Raw genomic sequence first — 18,339 nt, forward strand, 5'->3', positions numbered from 1 at the left:
GATGAGAGAGAGAGAAAGAGAGGCAGAGTGTGATTGAGAGAAACCCAGACAGACAGGAAGGAACTGAGAGACAAAAAAGCAGGAGGGTTGGGAGAACACGGGGACGCAGAATAGATACTCGGTCATGGGTAGGTGGGAGGCAGAAAGCATGGAGTGGTCGGTGAGCCAAAAAAAGTGAGAAACTGGTAGGAGGAATTGGTGGAAAAAGGATGTAGAGGAAGAAACACAGAGACAGAGTCAAATACACACAGCAACAAAACAACAAACAGAAGGGACAGAATGTGAGATTGCAGCAACAAATAAACATAGAGGCATGAGAGGAGGTGACAGAGCTGCGTCCATGCTTGTTGTGTGAGATTCTGGAGTGTAGGAGCTGTTTGTGTTGTGTAAACTGATGAAGCTGTGTGCGTTGGGTTGGTAAAGCTACTTTCAAAAAGAGCAAGAGAAACAGTGAGGATTTTTGTTTTTTACTGCCAACTAGCTGGATCACCAACTGGATAAGTATTTGCTTTTTGGATGCGAAACACAAAATAAAACCGTGTTACTGACCACCCTAATTCATACTTATGAAATTCTTATAAAGTTATGTGGAATTCAGTCTGCAGTAATTGCTAATGTTATGATTTGGTCATTTGGGGCAAGTCAACGCGAGTCGAGCCAAGTTAGTACACAAGTGATCAAAAATGGCTGCAAGACATTTTGATGTTTGAACATCATCCCGCAATGACACAGAAACAACGTTTTAATATTTGAGCCTTTCCAGGGTTTCTATACATCATGTTTTTGTCTGAATCAGGCCCCAGTTTCATGCCTTATGTCTTTTGCTCTGGTTACTACTACTATTACTGCTACTATATACTGTCATTAAATGCAGGAAGTTTGGACCCAAATGCATACTGCAGAGGTGAACTAGAGGTTAATATAAAACTAGCCTTTATTCAAACTATTTTAGTCATATAGTCAGGGCTGTATCAGCTAACCCTGAGTCACAGACCCAGGAACATGCAATATGCAATGATTTAATACGGAAGTCTGAAAACAACAAGTTTTCTTCAGTTCTTTTTAGACTTCCCTCACTTTCTGTGGAATTATGCACTAAACTAAACTAAAGTACCGAACTAGATCTCTTTTTGGCTTCATAAGTGCCATAACTCTTTGTTTTGTCTACAGATTCAACGAGGAGCTGGTACATTACTCTGAGATTTTGGTCCATGCTGACATCACAGCATCATCCAGTCGCTGCGGATTTGTTATCTGCACATCCATTATTCAAAGCTCTGAAAGGCGCTGGAGTAAAATCTGGTGATTGTGGATTGTCGTGTTCAAGAAATTAGTTTGAGGTGATTTGAGTTTTGTAACAAAGCGTGTTATCTTGCTGGAAGCAGTGATCAGAAGATGAGTACACTGTGGTCATGAAGGGATGGATGTAGTCAGCAACAATACTCAGTTAGGCTGTGGCATTTAAAATGATGCTCAACTGGAGCTAAGGGGGGCTAAAGTGTGCAAGAAATGATCCCCCACACAATTACATCACCGCTAGCCTGAACCGCTGATACAAGGCAGGATGCATTTTATGTTGCTTACACCAACCCATACTATCTAAATGTACTGGCAGAAATTGACATTTGGCAATATTTTCACAGTGTTCTCTTATCCAATTTTGCCTGAGCCTGTGTTTTTGTGTTCTCAGCTGACAGGTGTGGTGTTCTTCTGTTGCTGTAGCAGCAGGACATTTTCACCCAGAGAATTGCTGCTTACTGGATATTTTCTCCTTTTTGGACCTTTGTCTGTGAACTCTAGTGATGGCTATGTGGAGAAATCCCAGTAGATCAGCAGTTTCTGAAATTCTCAGAAGCCCGCCTGGCACCAACAGCCGTGCCACGTTCAACGTCTAAGTCACTTTTCTTCTGCTCCATTCTGATGTTCAGTTTGAACCGCAGCAGACCGGCTTGATCAAACCATGTAACCGGCTCATTAGATATTTGCGTTAATGAGCAGCTAGACAAGTGGTCCTGATAAAGCATCCAGGGAATATTTTTGATTCCTCTTTTAAAGCCTAACCTGCACATATCCATTTTATACTCTTGTTACCTGTACCTTTCAGCAAGTATGTTGTTGACCTCACCTACTTGCTGAGTGGCTGTTGTTCCTCATTGCTCATCTTTTCACTCTTCACTTTCCTCTTACCCCAACTGATAAAGGCAGACAGCCGCCCACCCTAAGTCTGGTTCTGTCGCAGGTTTCTTCCTGCTAAAAATATTTCTTTTTTTCCTCCCATATTGGAGAACTGCAGGGTCTCTCTGCAAATATTGTCAGTCTCGACCTTAAAATGACCTTTAAATGACGTATGATTTGGCATTACATGAATAAAGTAGAATTGACTGGAAATAAATCTTTTCTTTTTTTTTAATTGCTTAAGTCTGTAGGTTGAAGCAAACATTACTCAAATCGGAGTAAGTAGTCAATTTTCCGGTAAGTGTTTCCAGCTGTGGTCAGTCAGAATTTACAGCACCAGAACACTATACATGCGAAGCTTTGATGGCGTAAACTACATTTCTCATATTGTTTCCTATAAAGCAACACTTTTTGGCACAACAGTGGATTTCTATGGAACAGAGGAATTAAGATTTTAAACTTCTGGCTACAAACCTTCAATTTCTAGCTGCTTTTGGTCTTTTGTGAAATCTTTTTTTTTTAACTCACCTGTAGATGTTTGACAGTGAAGACCACAGGCTCTGACAGGTAAACCTTATTGCTCTCCTTGTTAATGGATGCGGTGATGACCGGGGAGTTGACGATAACAGAGTAATTAGGATAGATGGCATCGCTGCTCAGTCTGACGCTGGCGTTCTCCGTGGAGAGGTAGGAGCCCAAGTTCTTGTACATGACAAACACCATCCTGATCTCACCTGTACGAAAGGGACACGAATAGTGCACTCGATAATTGTTGTAAAGCAATGATGACAGAAATTTGACACTTCAAGTGGGTGAGAAAAGAAGATTGAGAGGCACAGAGAGACAGAGATCACAGTGAGAGTAAGTGCAAGGTGGAAAACATGCGATTTCTCTGCTACCATTTCTGCCATGCTGTTTCAGAGTGCTGGCTGACAGCTGGATGGAGTTTCCGTGTTGTTCCGACTGAGGGAATGTCAGGTCTGCGAGGTTCCCATCCGTGCTCAGCCTGGCTACTTCCAGCACTGAAATACATACACACAAGCACACATGCACACAAAACACGCACGCCCTAATGGTAAGTTATAGCATAGCGCATTACATCAGATTTGTTTTGCAGACTCTTGTAATAACCATGTTTTCTCACTAAGTGCTTCACAGCACAGCACTGGCATGAGTCCCGAAACAGTTTCAAGCTTCTCCTAAACATATCAAAGTGAAATAATGTACATTTTTTCCCCTGCTAAAATAGGTAACAATGTCTCCAGGCAACTGCTCCAGCACTTTGAGGTAGATTATCCGGCCTCCTCTGTATTGTAGGAATTATTTCAGCGTCCAGGTTCGTTAGCACATTCCTGATTACAGCTGTGTAATGTATTAGATAAAGTTTCTAATTAAGAACTAATTATACCTTTGGTGTGTTGCTATCTTGTGTTTCTGAGCAAATTGGTGATTTAGACTGATGCTTTCATGGTAAAAGAAAAAAAAAAGTCCTACCTCTCTGATCAAATAAACAACACAAGGACATCTCTGATGGAGATGAAGGTAAAAATGGGAGGCAGGGTGGGATAAAAGGTGGAAAAGGCAGACAGACGAAGAGGTCGTGGAGGAGTGGTTTAGAGAGGTAAAAAAGAGGGTAATCAGAGGAGCCGAATGGATGAGATAAGCAGATACACTTAAAGGAGAGGACTGGAGTAGAAATAGAAAGAAGACTATGTTCTCTCTCAGGCATATGATAGATAAGGCTTTACAGACAAGAGATACTAACGTATAGAAACGAGCAAATGGAGGATGAGTGAGGAAGATGGACATGAGCATAGACGTGGGTATGCATAAAGAAAGAGGAACATTGGCTGAGACACCCCCCACCCCCACCACCACTTTCACATGAGCTACGTCGACCCACCCACACGCATGCATACACATGTACACACGCATCCACACCCACACACATCAGCGGGGTATCAAAACACGCTGAGTCTAATCTAATTAAAGCATCCTTGTCAAGACAATCCTCCTCCTAAGAAACACACTTGTTCATTATCGTTATCACACGCGCACGCTGTTACCGCTGCGTTATCCTTTCAAATCACTGTTTTGGTTCTAATAATAACACTATTTATTCATCTGCTCAATACAGTGGCTCATAGTCGCACGCACACAATCTAACACAATAATATCACTTACAGTAGCTGCTGTGGCTCCTTTAAAATGCGTCAAATAATTTATTCTTGTCACTCACTCTCATCTCAAAGACTTGAGAAAAGAAAAAAAAAGGAGGAGGGAGCTTAAAAAGTGCACGGGAGAGAGCGGAGGAGAAAAGACTCAGAGAGAGCAGTGAGGATGAAGGGAGAGAACGAGAGAAATGACAGGCTGGTTATGAATAAAGGGGAGAGATAATCATGGTGGATCTGCCCACTGGATTAGCTGCGAGGGAAGATTAACAACACAAAAAAAGCAGAAATTTTGCAGGAAAAAGATCACTTCCTGTTTTTTAAGTTCCTCGGAGAGGCAGTAGCCTACATCTCCACGACTGTTTACGTAATCACATTTATTTAGTGTGATCAGGAGAGAAAGGAAACACTGGAGGAGATGCAAGTTTGAAATTATGCAAGGTGAAACTGTGTAGGATGTCAGTTGTTGAAATGGACTGTTGTACTTAAACTTAAGCGAGAACATAAAGTCGTGTTGTGAGGAGTGACTTTGAGGAATCTTAACGGTCTTTGATTGGAAATGCAGTGATTTTATCATCATTATCTGTGACTGAAATAGCTGTAATTTCATTGCCTACTGATGTGAAAGTGAGCAAAAAGACCCCTCAGAGCATCATTTGACATTCCACCACCGCCGCCGCCCTCAAGCACGCGCTCATCCAGTCTTCCTTCTTATTTCGTTATCATCTTTATTTCTTCCTCCTCCATGGCTTTTTATCTCTGACTGAGTAACATACAGACTTGGTGAGTGTTGGTAATGGGGGAATGGTGCGGAGGAAATGTTAAAAAAAATGAAATTGGGTGGAGGGGCGGGGGAGTGTAAACAAGAGGATAACCAAGGGAAACATAACAGATTGCAACTCGCTGATCTGAGCAAAGATGAAACGATGCCTCTAAGTACATACTCCATGTAAAGAAATGAAAATCAAAAAAATTTTTTACTCTCCATTAAAACGCGCTTATTCCAAGGTTTGATAATGAGATAAGAGAAAAGAATATGAGAGAAAAAGAGAAGAGAAAGGGGGAAAGTGATGGACACAACGCTATAATAACTATCTGTGTTCTGTTTTTGTCAATTCTGTCTGCAAGTTCAGCAAAGAAAAATATATGGAAACCAATTCATCTCTGCATTGAAGTCAATATTTTTCAATGAGATTTTCACGTTGATGTCTTCACCATGACCTAAAGCTAGCATGCAAAGCTGTATGCATTCTGTTGTACATGATGCTCTGTATCAAAATATTTAGACATTCAAAAATATATTTAATCTCTTGCAAAGGAAATGCATACTAGGAGCTTTAGCAGCCCAACAGGTATAAGACTGTAGTGCCCTTTTGTGCACAGAATTGTAATTGCTTTGCTGGAATTAATAATATATGTGTACACAGTCTACTTACAGTATTAAGAGGATTAAGCACTATAACAGTGGGATCAGTGTAACAGGTTGTTATGCTTAGTCCAGTCACATAGTCACATATCAGTGATACCATTTTGAGTCTTCAAGGAGTCCCTCAACACTCAGTGTCCCAAAATTCTGACACAAAATTCAGTGTTGTTTAAGCACTTTTTTAGCATAATGGCTACTATCCTAGAAAAAGAAAGTGTGCACTGTTGTTTACCCTTTTTATCACTGCAGAAAGCAGTACTTCAGAGTTCATATACTATGTGATATGTTTATGTTTAGCACATTTATTGACTGTAAAGCCTGCCATGTTTTTTTATTACGTGTTTTTTGTTTGTTTTCTGTGATCGGACATTTACAGAATAGAAACCTAATGTTATTAGATTAATATTTTTTTTCCTTTGACTGTATTAATTCACATCAACATTAACTTGTTCAAGTATTCATGCAATCTTTTGTCTCAAAACTCTAAGAAATAACACACATTTTGTTAACATCAGTCAGCCAAAACATCAAAACCTGGATGCAAACAGACAGGTGAAGTGAATAATCTGCCACCTTGTTAAAATACTACTCTGGCTATTCTCCTCTGGTATTAGCAAGGCATTTTTGCTCTAAGAACCTTGGGCCCTGATAATTAGATTTTATGATTTTTTATTTTCATACGTACAACTACTGTTACAAAGGAAATGTTCTGCAGTGGCCATGATACTCCATGATACACAGAAGGACAGTGCAACACAGCAAATCACAAAAACTGCTCAGCAACAGAGCCGCAGTCATTGTCAAACATCCCAAATCACAATACAACAGCATCACAGCAATCCGCAGGGCCCAACGGATCTGCTGCGAACATCCCAGCAGATCCCAGCTGTATCCATGCCCCGAAGGGGCCGAACTGTTTTGGCAGTATAAGAGCAAACAAGGATGTGGTTTTTATGTCATAGCTGAACAGTATACGTTCATTAAGTGAAGGAAGATGCCATCTTTTGACATAATGTGAAGCTAGATACTAAGCTTTGCCTCTAATCTGTATTATGAAACATAGATCTCAGACATTGGGTTTGATAATGCCTGCTGTCAATGTTGCCTCTTACTATGATATTACATCATGTTCTTAGATCTTCAGCAGACTGAGCTCTTTCATGTTATTATAAGTTCTGCAAGAGGAAAAAACAAAAAAGAAGAAAAAACAGTGAAATCTAACAATTTCTTTCTAAAAAAAAAACAAAACAAGTTATTTCTTCTAAATACTTTGTATTTAGGTAAAGACGATGAGCAAATACTTTTGTTCCAGTCAAATCCTGCTTTGACCTTGTCCAAGCACCAAAACCTAAGACTTGACTGGCTCCCTCAACTCTTATGACCCAGTGTAAGAGTTGGAGGTCTGACTACAGGCTATCTCAATCGTCAGCGCTCACAAGGTCCAACTGAGTTTAGAGGACAGGAAGGATCCTAACAATGTACTCACGGATGTAGTCATTAGTCTCCTGCACAGTGTCAGTCTTCAGGAGGTTGTCAGCCAACATAAAAGCCCCGGTCTCCACGGTGTCGAGGAGCAGGGTAGCCGAATGAAGCTGCTCACTGGTGGGCAGTTCTCGCCACGCTTTCTCAGCTCGTGGATGCAACAAATTATTCACGGTCTCCACCATGGCCTGGGGCAGCAGCAGAGACACAGAGGTCACAAAGAGGAAATGAACATATTTACCACTTATTTATTAAAGGAATGCAAATCCACTCGTAGTGCAAATAACACTGCTACACACCAACTACTGAAGTCAGCTGAATGCATCAGCGAGAATGCAGTTGATTTTCATTTATCATGTTAATAAATCATGATAATCAAGACCAAAAAACTGTTAGCAATGCAAATGTGGCATTCCCATGCAGACACAACAAAGACAAAAACAGTTATTAAATCTAAAGTACATCTTCAAAGTTGAACTCTACACTTTTTAATGTTTATTACACCCTTTTCTTCTCTTTGTGTGAGGATGCTGTGATAGAAAAGCCATCACAGATGTTATGAAAATCAAGCTAAGCTAATTAGCTGATTGCAATCACCATGTGTCGACACCCCCAAACCGGGTTCAGTTTCTTTCTCCCTTTCTGCATTTTCTTTTTTTCACCCAAAGTCTTATCTTCAAGTTTGAAAACTTGTGCTTGAGGGTCTGAGAAGAAATTAGAGTTTTATCAGATAATGCCTGCTGGGTCATATCCAGCTGTGCAGAACGGGTTTGAATCCAAAAATATGACCAAATTAAACGGAAAAGTGTTGGCTCACATAGATGAAATGTTCCCCATAAAACAATGCTTATTTTGTCTCCAGCTCATACTTTTTTTTGTTATGCTTTTAAGAGTTCACCTCCTTATTTTCAGACATGAACGCCACACATACAGCGCAGACACGCACACACATCTTAGAAGACTCTGGGAGAGATAAAGAAACAAAAGAGAAAAGAGAGCTGGAGCAGAGGTGGATAGGAAGGGGAGGGCCATGTGAGAGTGATAAAACAGTCCAGTGAGTCCATGGTGACAGGCCTCCACTGGGAACAAGAGAGGTGGAAAAGCGAGGTACTATCAAACACACACACCTCACACTCCGGTCTGTCTCTTTATTTTCTCTTTCGCTCGCTCTGTAAACCAGCCTTTCTGCAAAGAAACCCCTCGCTCTGCCTTCACTCTTTCAATGCTCCTCTCTCTTGAGAAGCGTGGATGGCAAAGTGGGAAAAGTAACACAGGTGCGATTATACAAGCTAAGGGGGACTTCAGCGGGGAATTGCAAGGGCAGGGAGGAAGAGTGAAAGACATCAGTTTATTGGCATTCACACATCCAGCGTTTGACTTCCTTTTTGTCCCTTTCACTCAGGGTTAAGGAGAAGTGAGGGAGCAGGAAGGAGGAGAGGAGACAGAAGCAGTAAACGATGTGTTTTGTGTGCGCGGTGGATAAGTAAAGCCTAAAGAAACAGTGGAGATGATGACTCATGCGAGTGTTGATGGCATGCGCTACAAAACACTTGCCTTTTTGAATATAAACTAATCCTACCTGTTGTTTCTTTATCCACGTGTAGTTACAGTATATCTCACGCAAGAAAAACTGGTGCTTAGCCAACAAACTAATATGATAATATTATGTCCTCTTTTAGCACTAGCAGTTAATTAGCTGGGATGCATATTGAATGAGTTTGGGAGGGCTACATGTAAACAAGAACTAATTAATCCACTGCTTCGGCAAACAACCAGAATAAGCAGGAGAGGATATGCAGCACACACGCAAAACATACAAACCAGTATCCAAAAGAAAAAAAGTTGGTTCACTGTGTAAAACGCAAATAAAAACAGAATGTAATAATTTGCAGATCACTTCAAATCTGTATTTAATTTAAAGTAACACAAAGAGAGCATGTTAAATATTGGAGCTGAAAACGTTTCATGATGTTCTTTTTAAAAAAATAAATACTCATTTTGAATGTCAACAACTAGTAAAAAAAAAAATGGACGAGAGCAAAAGAAGACAGGAAATGTGAAACATCTTGCAGCTGATCAGGTTTATGAGTAACACGATTAGGCAAAAAAAAGTGCCCTAGAGAATAAGACAGGATGTATTAAGACTTTTTTTTTTTTAAGGGAAGGCCAATTCAGCAAAACAAAAACTTGAAAAATACAACAAAGGAGGATCTGAATCATGAGGTAGCAGAAATAATTTATCAAGCAAGACAGGCAAACGTTTTATTTTCAAAGCAGGTACTGCTTTTGTCATTTCCCAAATGTTTACAGTGTTAAGAACAAGCGATTTAACAATGCTAAATTGGTGACATCAAATAAAAATTGAACCTATATATAACAAAAACTAAATACATTTTTTAGACTCAACCATTGTCACGCTGTCTTGCAAATCGTTTGATTCACATTGTGCACGTCATCTGTGTAAACCAGCAAATGTATTTCTATATCCACTCATTGATACTTTGACAAGAAACTACAAGCTTCAGTTCCTTTCAAAGAGAAATTTCTTAGTTATTTTGCCCATTAATTCCCATTAGTTATGAAATCCACATTTAAGACATTAAAGTATTAAAATCTGGTACCAACCAGATGGGGAAAAACACCAGCAGTCAACTAAATGATTATGATGCTGATTATAATCAAGCTAATACCGAGACGATTAACTCGTTGTCAGCAAGTAGTTCAATAATCAATGAATCATTCGAGCCATTTTTTGAAGCAAAACATTCTTTGGTTTCAGCTTTTCAGTTTTTCACACTAAAATGTTATTAGTTTGTTAATTAAATGATTAATCTTAAAATTGTTGGATACTTGCAAATATCGACAGATAGACCCTTCAAACATCTCTCAGTGATTAGACTCTTCCTTTTTGGAGAGCATATCTAAAACAGCAGTGACAAAAATGTTAAAAATGCATGTGCATTGTGCAAACAAAAATCAGAAGCACTTCTATCTTACACTAAGCATTGTGGTCATAGCTAAAGCAGGAAGTTTTCTTTCCCGAGTGTATTCTTCCCGCTCCATCTGACTTCTTTTTAGGGATACTGCCATGATCTGCAACAAACTACCTTAGCATATCCATAGAAACGATATTTGAAATTTCATGCATCAATCCATCCATTTTCTTATTTAACCTCCTGAGACCCGAACTCTTTCATGGCATGCATTTTCAATTTCTCTTTGCTATTTGGGCTGATTGGGACCTGATGAATGTAAAAACAAAGAATTACCAGATTTTTTTTTTTTTAACCTGATTTTGTCTCTGAGAAAAATGAGATCCACATATGAGGACATTCGTTTTATATTTTGATAGAACAGTGCCAGCATAATGTCCTCGTAAGTGGACATCAGGCCCTTGCAGAGCAAAATGTAGTATTTTGGTCTAGACAATCCAAAATGTGATGTCCACATATGTGGACGCCAGGTCCTAGGAGGTTAATAACTTTGTTAGTTATTTCTGTGATTGATTTTATACTTTGCTATTTACTTTTGCCTATTTGTATTATTTTCTATCGCATCTGTTGTTGGGTAAGAGTCGGGGTACACCCAGAACAGGCAGGGCGAGCACAGAGGAGTCAGTCACACTCACATTCACACATTCACACCGATTTAGAATCACAGATTAACCTTAGGATATCATTGGACTGTGGACGAAAGCCAGAATAGCTGGAGAGAACCCATGGAGGCACAGGTGAAAACATACCGTCCCCACAGAAAGGCCCCAGCTTGGATTTAAACCCATTACATTCTTGCTGTGAGGTGACAGTGCTAACCACCACACTGCTGTGCTGCCCCGGCAGCAAAACCATGCAATGAAGTTTGTTTACAATCAGAATTTTATGTGATCTGTGCTTTATGAGAAAAGGATTTTTAACTTCTTCAGCTGCCTTATTGTCGCATCGAGTGTGGGAACGTGTATGTGCATATCTCATAAATATATGGTGTAGAAACATATTAAAAGGGACTGAGATACATGCTGCATGTAACGTATGTGTTCTCATGGCTGTGTGTTCAGTTGAGTGTGTGCACAAGTAGCTAAGAGAAGACTTGTAGTGCATCATTCTGCTCCACTTGCTGTACAGTAGCCGAACAGGCAAAGAGAGATGCTCAGTGGAGAGGATGTCCTGTAGACATGGCAGATATGAATGCAATGGCGCAGCTTTTCATTCATTCACGCGACTGGTGCTTCTCCCAACCGCTCACTTTGATGTGTTTCAGATAACCCCATTTTTCTACTCTCATTAAACTTTCCATTGCTTTTTATTGAACTTTTGATTATCGTGCATTTTCAATTTCATATAATTTTTTTTTCAATGAAATTTAATTTAATTCGCTGGCACCGAGATTATATCTGAAGAGGAGAAAGATAGGTAAGGAGAAGAAGGGGTATGATTTCCTTGAGGTCCAGACATCTCAGCATCAGAAAGTCAGAGATAGAATATATGCTTGGGTGCGCGCGTGTGCGTGCGTGTGCGCGCCTGTAAGCTCTGGTGACATTTCTATCCACACAAGTATAAGGACTTGAGGGCTAAAATAGAGACAGGTTTTTTTAGGGGTCTTCAAAGAGGGGAGAGACTCTGCAGAGACAGATAAGAGTGTCATTCGTTTGTGTGTGTATGAGTGAATGTGTGCGTGTGTGAGGCCACGTATTTGCAGGGTAGGCGAGTGCATGCGTGCACACATATACACAGCACGCATGCACGTACTCACATGCACACACCAGTAAATGGGGCAGAAGCGAAATGCTTTGAAGCGTTGGGGTAATCCAGCGTAAACAGCAGCAGCAAGACAGACTAGAGCTGGGTTGGTCTCCTACTCCGAGCTACACAAGGGGATCGCGAGCACACGCTCGAGCGCGTGCACGTGGATGTACAGTATGTGCACACTCATGCACGGTAACATGTAACCTGAAAGAGTTAGGACGTCTTGAAGCACGGAAAGATGTGAGACTAGAGAAAAGAATGGAATTTTTCTTTTTCCCCTTTTACTCGCTTGGATGAGCTCTGAGAAGGTGCATGTTTTGAAAATGTTTTCATCAGAGAAGCAGGCTTATCTGTCAGTTGTTGTTTGAGTTTGTCTTCCCTGACAGGATGAGTTTGCAGCTAAATCAGGCTTTAAATTCACAGCATGCCATGTTCTGACCTGCCATCCATAAATGGAGGGCAAATTAGACATTGTCATTGAGCATCGCTGTCTTCTCACTGCCCCCTTCATTGTTTGGGGTTTGTTTTTTTTTCTCTTTTCCTCACATTGCTGTTTCTGTAACTCTCTTCTCTTTTTCTGTTTAATTTCTGGTCCCTCCTTCCCTGTTTCTCATTTCCCTTCTACCTTACAGACTCTACCCCCCTCCATCAATCCACCCTAAAGCATCAAAGCCTCTCCACACCACCAACTTCATCATGAATAAATTGCCAATTTAGTATACATGAAACGAGTCCCCAGTTCCCCAAACGAAGTGAGAGAGGAGGAGAGATGGAGTGTGAGAGTGAGAGCGGAGGAGAAAGAGCGACAGAGAGAGAAAGAAAAGGAGAGAGAGAATTCAATTATTTTTTGTCTCTATTAAGAACCCAAACCTCCTGCCCACTCTCCTCACTTGGCAATTAGTGCTGTAGATAATTAACGAGAAGAGGGCAGCACCACACCACATCCCTAATCACGCGCATTTCTATCTGGCAGAGTAAGGGACTGTTGGTATAATTTTGTTTCACATTACTAAGGCTAATTATATAATCGATCACTCCCAGCCCCCTGCAGAACCCAAAGTGTGTGGTGGTTTTGATTTTAACCTGTAACAAGTTGTCTAAATGGTGCCGCTCTCTGAAACATGGCACTTACATTGGATTAAGGAGACACATCAAAAAGTCTGACGGCTGTGATGTGACAGCACAAGATCATTGTTGAAAATATATTTATATATTGCGTGTGCGTGCGTGTGTGAGTTGTGTGTGTCAGCTTGCATATAGTCCTAAACCATGTTCTGTGATGTGACATTGCTGACTGGTGCTGACGTTAAGACTTTTCAGGGGGAGAGTGGGAAAAAAGCCTGCATCAGGAGAAAAAGAGCTACCCCATCACTGGTGTGTGTGTGTGTGTGTGTGTGTGTGTGTGTGTGTGTGTGTGTGTGTGTGTTTGTCAGGGGTGCCGACAGAGAAAACGAGACTGCAGTCTATCTAGTCTACAGCTCATTGATGAGGAAGGTGGGGTCCTTTTGATGTTCTGAAAAGTGATTTTAGCTGACCAGAAACATGCCTAAATGATGGTAGATTGTTTTGTTAGCGGTGTCGGCCCATGGCGTCAACACATACAAACATCAATACAAGCAGACCAGCAATGAAAACATGAAATGAATACTGAGCCACAAACATAAAGCCTCTATTATTTCTAAGGCAGCGAGGCCGTGATCAACAAATATGCAACAGCATATCCATCATACTCAGTTCTTTCTTTCTGATGCACCAACACAGAGGGCATTTCATTGAATGGAGATGGATAGCGAGTCGTTTGGTTTCAGGCGGGCCTGTTTACAATTCTGCAGACAGAACTGCGAAATAGATGAGCTATTATTGATATTGATCATGGCCTCTTATCAGTACTATCGATTCTGACTGCAAGAAAAAAAAAATTAAAGCTGAAAACAAAAGAATGTCAGCAAACCCTTTGAGGAGACTAAAACTTTACCGGGAGACACAAGTGGGTAGTCCCCCCTGTTAAAATGGCCGCCCTCTTCAAAGGGTTGGGTTGCAAACCACTGGACAAATGCTGCAGCGTAGAATTCGAATTCTACACTGCAGCATTGTAATGTGTGATCACATGTACACACGCAAACACAAAAGCTTGCTTGCTAGATTACATGCTGAGCGTTAAAAAGAAAAGAAAAACACGTGGGACTGTGGTGTGGCAAAGTAATCAACCATACCGGGAAACGGAAATACCTGTGCGAAAAACCTGCAGGACCTTTCTCTCTTCTGAAGCTGCAAATTCAAACAATTCAGCTGTTAGCGATATAACACCTCTCAATCATACACACGCGCAGACACACAAAGACAGTTACACCCACTTCATTACTACTGCATGAAAAAGGCTTTGATGGTTAAAATATATTGTTATTCTCCTCATTCGCCTCCTTTTGTCATTCCTTATACTCTAATTGCCTTTCATGCTTTTTCCCCTCTATTCTTCTTCTCCTCTTTTCTTCCAGATTGGCTTAATAATTTCCTCTGTTCCTCCATTTCCCCCCCCCCACTCATTCTGTGCATCTACTGTCAAGTGAATTGATGGCATTAATTACTGTGCCACTCGTGCGTCATTGGTCATATTTGATTTCCAAACAAATATTTGCATAATATGCTAGCGTATTACTCAGTTAGATTTATATGTAATTGGTCCATTATTGAAATCAGGAGGAACACTTTTCCTTTTCAATGGAGGGCTTTTTTCCTCTCTACATATCTAACAGTTAACAGGCCATTTGGTCAACAGCAAAACACAGATTAATTGATTCCACTTACACTTGCTGCAGTATGTATCGACTTCCCACATGTTAATGAATTACTTAGAGGAAGGAGAAGAGATTTAAAGTGTGTGATAGTGAGACAATAAGAGGTAAATGGGGAAAAGCGGAAGACAACACCGACAGAGGGACTCGGATGCTAAAGCTAAATAAAAAAGGCAGTGGCTGCCAAAGCGGTGGCAGCAGCTGTCAGTCCGGTGGCTAAACCCCGCCTATCACCGTTGACCTCAGCAGAGACAATCAAGAAACAGTCCAGCATCCACTCAATCAGTCAATTAGCCAGCCAAGCCAGCCAGTCAACCATTCCCCCGTGATTTAACACACTTTAATTGAATGCCTACATGCCTGCATGGCGCAGAACTAAATTTATCTACAGCCATAACAAAACAGATCCTTTGCATACTTGGAATCGAGTTTCCATTAACGTAATCCCAAAGTGAGCGCTCGAGCCTAATTGTCAACAACGTCTTCGGAGTTATAGCTCAAAGCCTGAAGTTCATTAGAACAACGAGCTACGGCGTAAAACATGTCCGTATGTTTTAATGAGAATAACTCCTCGTGGCCTGAGATGGACTTTTATTAAATTTGGGTCTTACTCTGAAAAGAGTTCAGGAACTATGCCAAAGACTAAAAGCAGTTATCTATCAGCCATAATGTCGAGCAAAACTTGTTACAAAGAGCCACACACAGAAGAAGATAAAATACTGTCTAAAAGCAGCTATTTATCATTTTGAAATCTACAGCTTTATGTATGGCTCTTCATCAAACTCTGCACGGAGAGACTTTCCTAACCCCTGAGAATGAGCGTAAGGCAAAAATACTAACAACTGTTGCTTTTCATCTTACTGTTAACATCAAAGACTCCCTCTATCTGCTCCCCTCTCTCTGTCTCCCTCGCTCTCAATTCTCTTTCTCTTAATTTACTTGCCTTTAAACTGCAAAACCCCTCTATCCTAACGCTTGCAAGAAAACGTCGATTTTACTCACTCACTCGCCCTACATTTACCTCTTATTTCTCAAGACAGTACCTTGGTGAGGCTGCGGGCAGCACTGTCCTTGCCCCCAGGGGTGAGATTTCTGAGTTGGACGTCCAGCAGTTCGACTAGTTGGACCATGGCCCGCACTGTAGATGGCACATCGCCAGGATGCAGAAGTCCTTTGGTCTGCTCTGCCAGTTCCCTGGCTACAATTGCTGCCGTCTCGCCCGACCGAAGCTGCATGTCAGAGTGGATGACAGGGTATGGGAAAGTCACAATGTGCAAGAAGAGATGGATGGCAGTAAAGAAAAAAAAACAAATAAAACAAAAAGGTGAGAAGTAAAGGGAAAGTTTGAGAAAGTAGAAAAAGTTTGTGAGGGCATTACAAGTACACAGTGAGACAGAGGAAAAGGCAACAACGGATGGAGAAGTAACAGGAGGGGGGAGGACGGATCGGCAGGGAAGAGATGTATGTGCAAAAGAGTGGAAGTTGAAAAAGACACAAGGAATAGAAAAAATAATACATTTGCAATATACTAAGCATATACTAAGCTAAGCATTATGTTATAGAGAGAACTCCTGTTTTAGCACCTCAGATTTTCTCTGTTTTGTCATAAAAATGGGGCAGCAAAAGTATAAGTAAGTACCAAACGCATTTTCCATAAAAAAATGATGCACTGTATGTAAATAAGCCTATCATGAGGTCTGCTACCCTTTTAAGATAAGAGCCCACTGTGAATTAGGGATGCTATTGAACATTTCCTCTTTCCTACAGCTATGGCATATCCCTCAAATCTCTAACACGAGTTAGGGTTAACAAATGAGGATGGATACATGGCCTAAATCTTTCCCTGTGACCAGTGCCCCTTCATGCGTGAGAAAAATTGCTCCAGAACTATGTTCATCATGCGCTAAGCTTAAACTGGGGCTTGATAGGAGCCACGAGGTCTGGGGGTAGCTTTCAGACTTACTTTCTGCATGATGTGGTTGACCCAAGGTGACGTGCAATTGCTGAGGTCAGGGCCTTGGGTATCCCAGTGGCCCAAATGAGCTACGCACATGTATGTAGCCACGCCTGCAAGATAAGCAAAGGGGAGATAATATGACAGCGCTGACATTCACAAGGAGAAAGGAAGACTCTTGAGCTCCTTAGGGTTCGCTAAGCATTTTGTGTTTGCCTGTGTGTGTGTAATTGGTGAATCATTACTGATGTGTGTATTAACTGACCCAAACACGAATATTTGTCCTGACAAAGTGTTGTGTATGTGTGTGAGTGTTATATCATTTTTCCAATAATTACTTGGTAGGAGAAAAAACAAAAAAAAGTAATATATAGATTATCACACACACTGTTACCATGTATAACTGTTTATGCGATAGAAACTATTTGGCCTCCTTACCCAGTGTCCCTACAGGGCACGGCTGTTTGGCCGTCTGGCCCTGCTGTGTGCGAGGCCACGATATGTCGGCTGTCACTACTGGATTACAGAAGTCTTGAGGAGGGAGGATTGGGGGCTGTGGGGGTGCTGGAGGGACTTGCACTGGAGGGGATCGACCCCCAACTTTCTGATTGGTGTCAGGAATCTGATTGCCGTCAGACGATGAACCTCCAGGAGGAACCAGAATGGGCTGGCGGACAGTGGTGGTTGTTCGATACCGCTGACCAGGGGATGTAGTCAGTAGAGGCCTTGGAGTGGTGTAGGAGGGGGGAGACCGTGTGGTGGTGGCGGCACGGCTGGTAGATGAAGAGGAACCTCCCCCACCAATTGGTCCCCCTCCTCGGTTTGGGGGGATTATGGGAGGTGGGCGAAAGTCTAGGAGAGAGGAGACTGGTTAAATTCACAAAAACACACAAAGCATGAGTTCTTCAACGAAAAGCCAGAAGGAAAAATATGTGCTGTGCACATTTGTGGATCCCCACAGTATTAGATTACAGGTGGTTTTGTGAGCCCTGGAGGCTAGGGCTTACGCCTTCAAGGTTCATCCATGGGATAAAAAACATAAGATGTACAGTGTTAAAAGACCCATCCGCATTAGCACCAAATGATTCGAGCAATCAAATAAGCATAAATAATGTAGCAACGGACACAAACACATTGCAGGGATTTGTTTACACGGTGCCAAATAGCTTTGACAGGGAGTAGCTCATGTTTCTGATGACTTCCCAATGTTAGTGTTTCATCCTTGTCAGTGCGGTCATGCGCCAGATCTTTGTGGGGTCGTTTCCTACTATCGAGTCCTATTTATTACCATCAATTGCAGGACATGTTTCTAAACAGTTCAGCCAACAACACTTATAACAGAACAAACTTGAACGTGTGTGGCAAAGTTGGGTTTGTGAAAAAGTTTCAGTGTATAAACTGCAACTCTCCAGCTCAAAGCAAGACCAGTGATTGGTTTTTCCCTGCATCTGTGTTTCCTTTGGGGAAACTAATGGTTCTTGTTGCTTAACCTGGCAGAAAAAACATTCTTTCAGTGGCATGCATGATTCATAGCACTATGACATCACAAGAGGTAGGAAGGCCACTTAAATGCATACGGCACACTCTTCTATTGTCA

At 41.4% G+C, this 18,339-nt stretch overlaps 1 protein-coding gene across 1 annotated transcript in view; it reads right to left on the minus strand.

The window, feature by feature from the left end:
* adgrl3.1 (adhesion G protein-coupled receptor L3.1) overlaps positions 1 to 18,339 on the minus strand; it is an 87,181-nt gene that overhangs the window by 24,990 nt on the left and 43,852 nt on the right. The window contains exons 6-12 of the mRNA XM_085459463.1: positions 17,181 to 17,594; positions 16,752 to 16,855; positions 15,832 to 16,017; positions 14,226 to 14,264; positions 7,259 to 7,442; positions 3,075 to 3,197; positions 2,704 to 2,909 (exon numbers count right to left, since the gene is read on the minus strand). Of these exons, the coding sequence (XP_085315589.1) occupies positions 2,704 to 2,909; positions 3,075 to 3,197; positions 7,259 to 7,442; positions 14,226 to 14,264; positions 15,832 to 16,017; positions 16,752 to 16,855; positions 17,181 to 17,594 (1,256 nt within the window). The remainder of the gene's footprint in view (positions 1 to 2,703; positions 2,910 to 3,074; positions 3,198 to 7,258; positions 7,443 to 14,225; positions 14,265 to 15,831; positions 16,018 to 16,751; positions 16,856 to 17,180; positions 17,595 to 18,339) is intronic.

The sequence above is a fragment of the Copadichromis virginalis genome, linkage group LG6 (genome assembly GCF_057382275.1).
Source record: "Copadichromis virginalis isolate Kocher_CV1m ecotype Utaka linkage group LG6, C_Virginalis_male_GT1.1, whole genome shotgun sequence".
Taxonomy (NCBI): Eukaryota; Metazoa; Chordata; class Actinopteri; order Cichliformes; family Cichlidae; genus Copadichromis; species Copadichromis virginalis.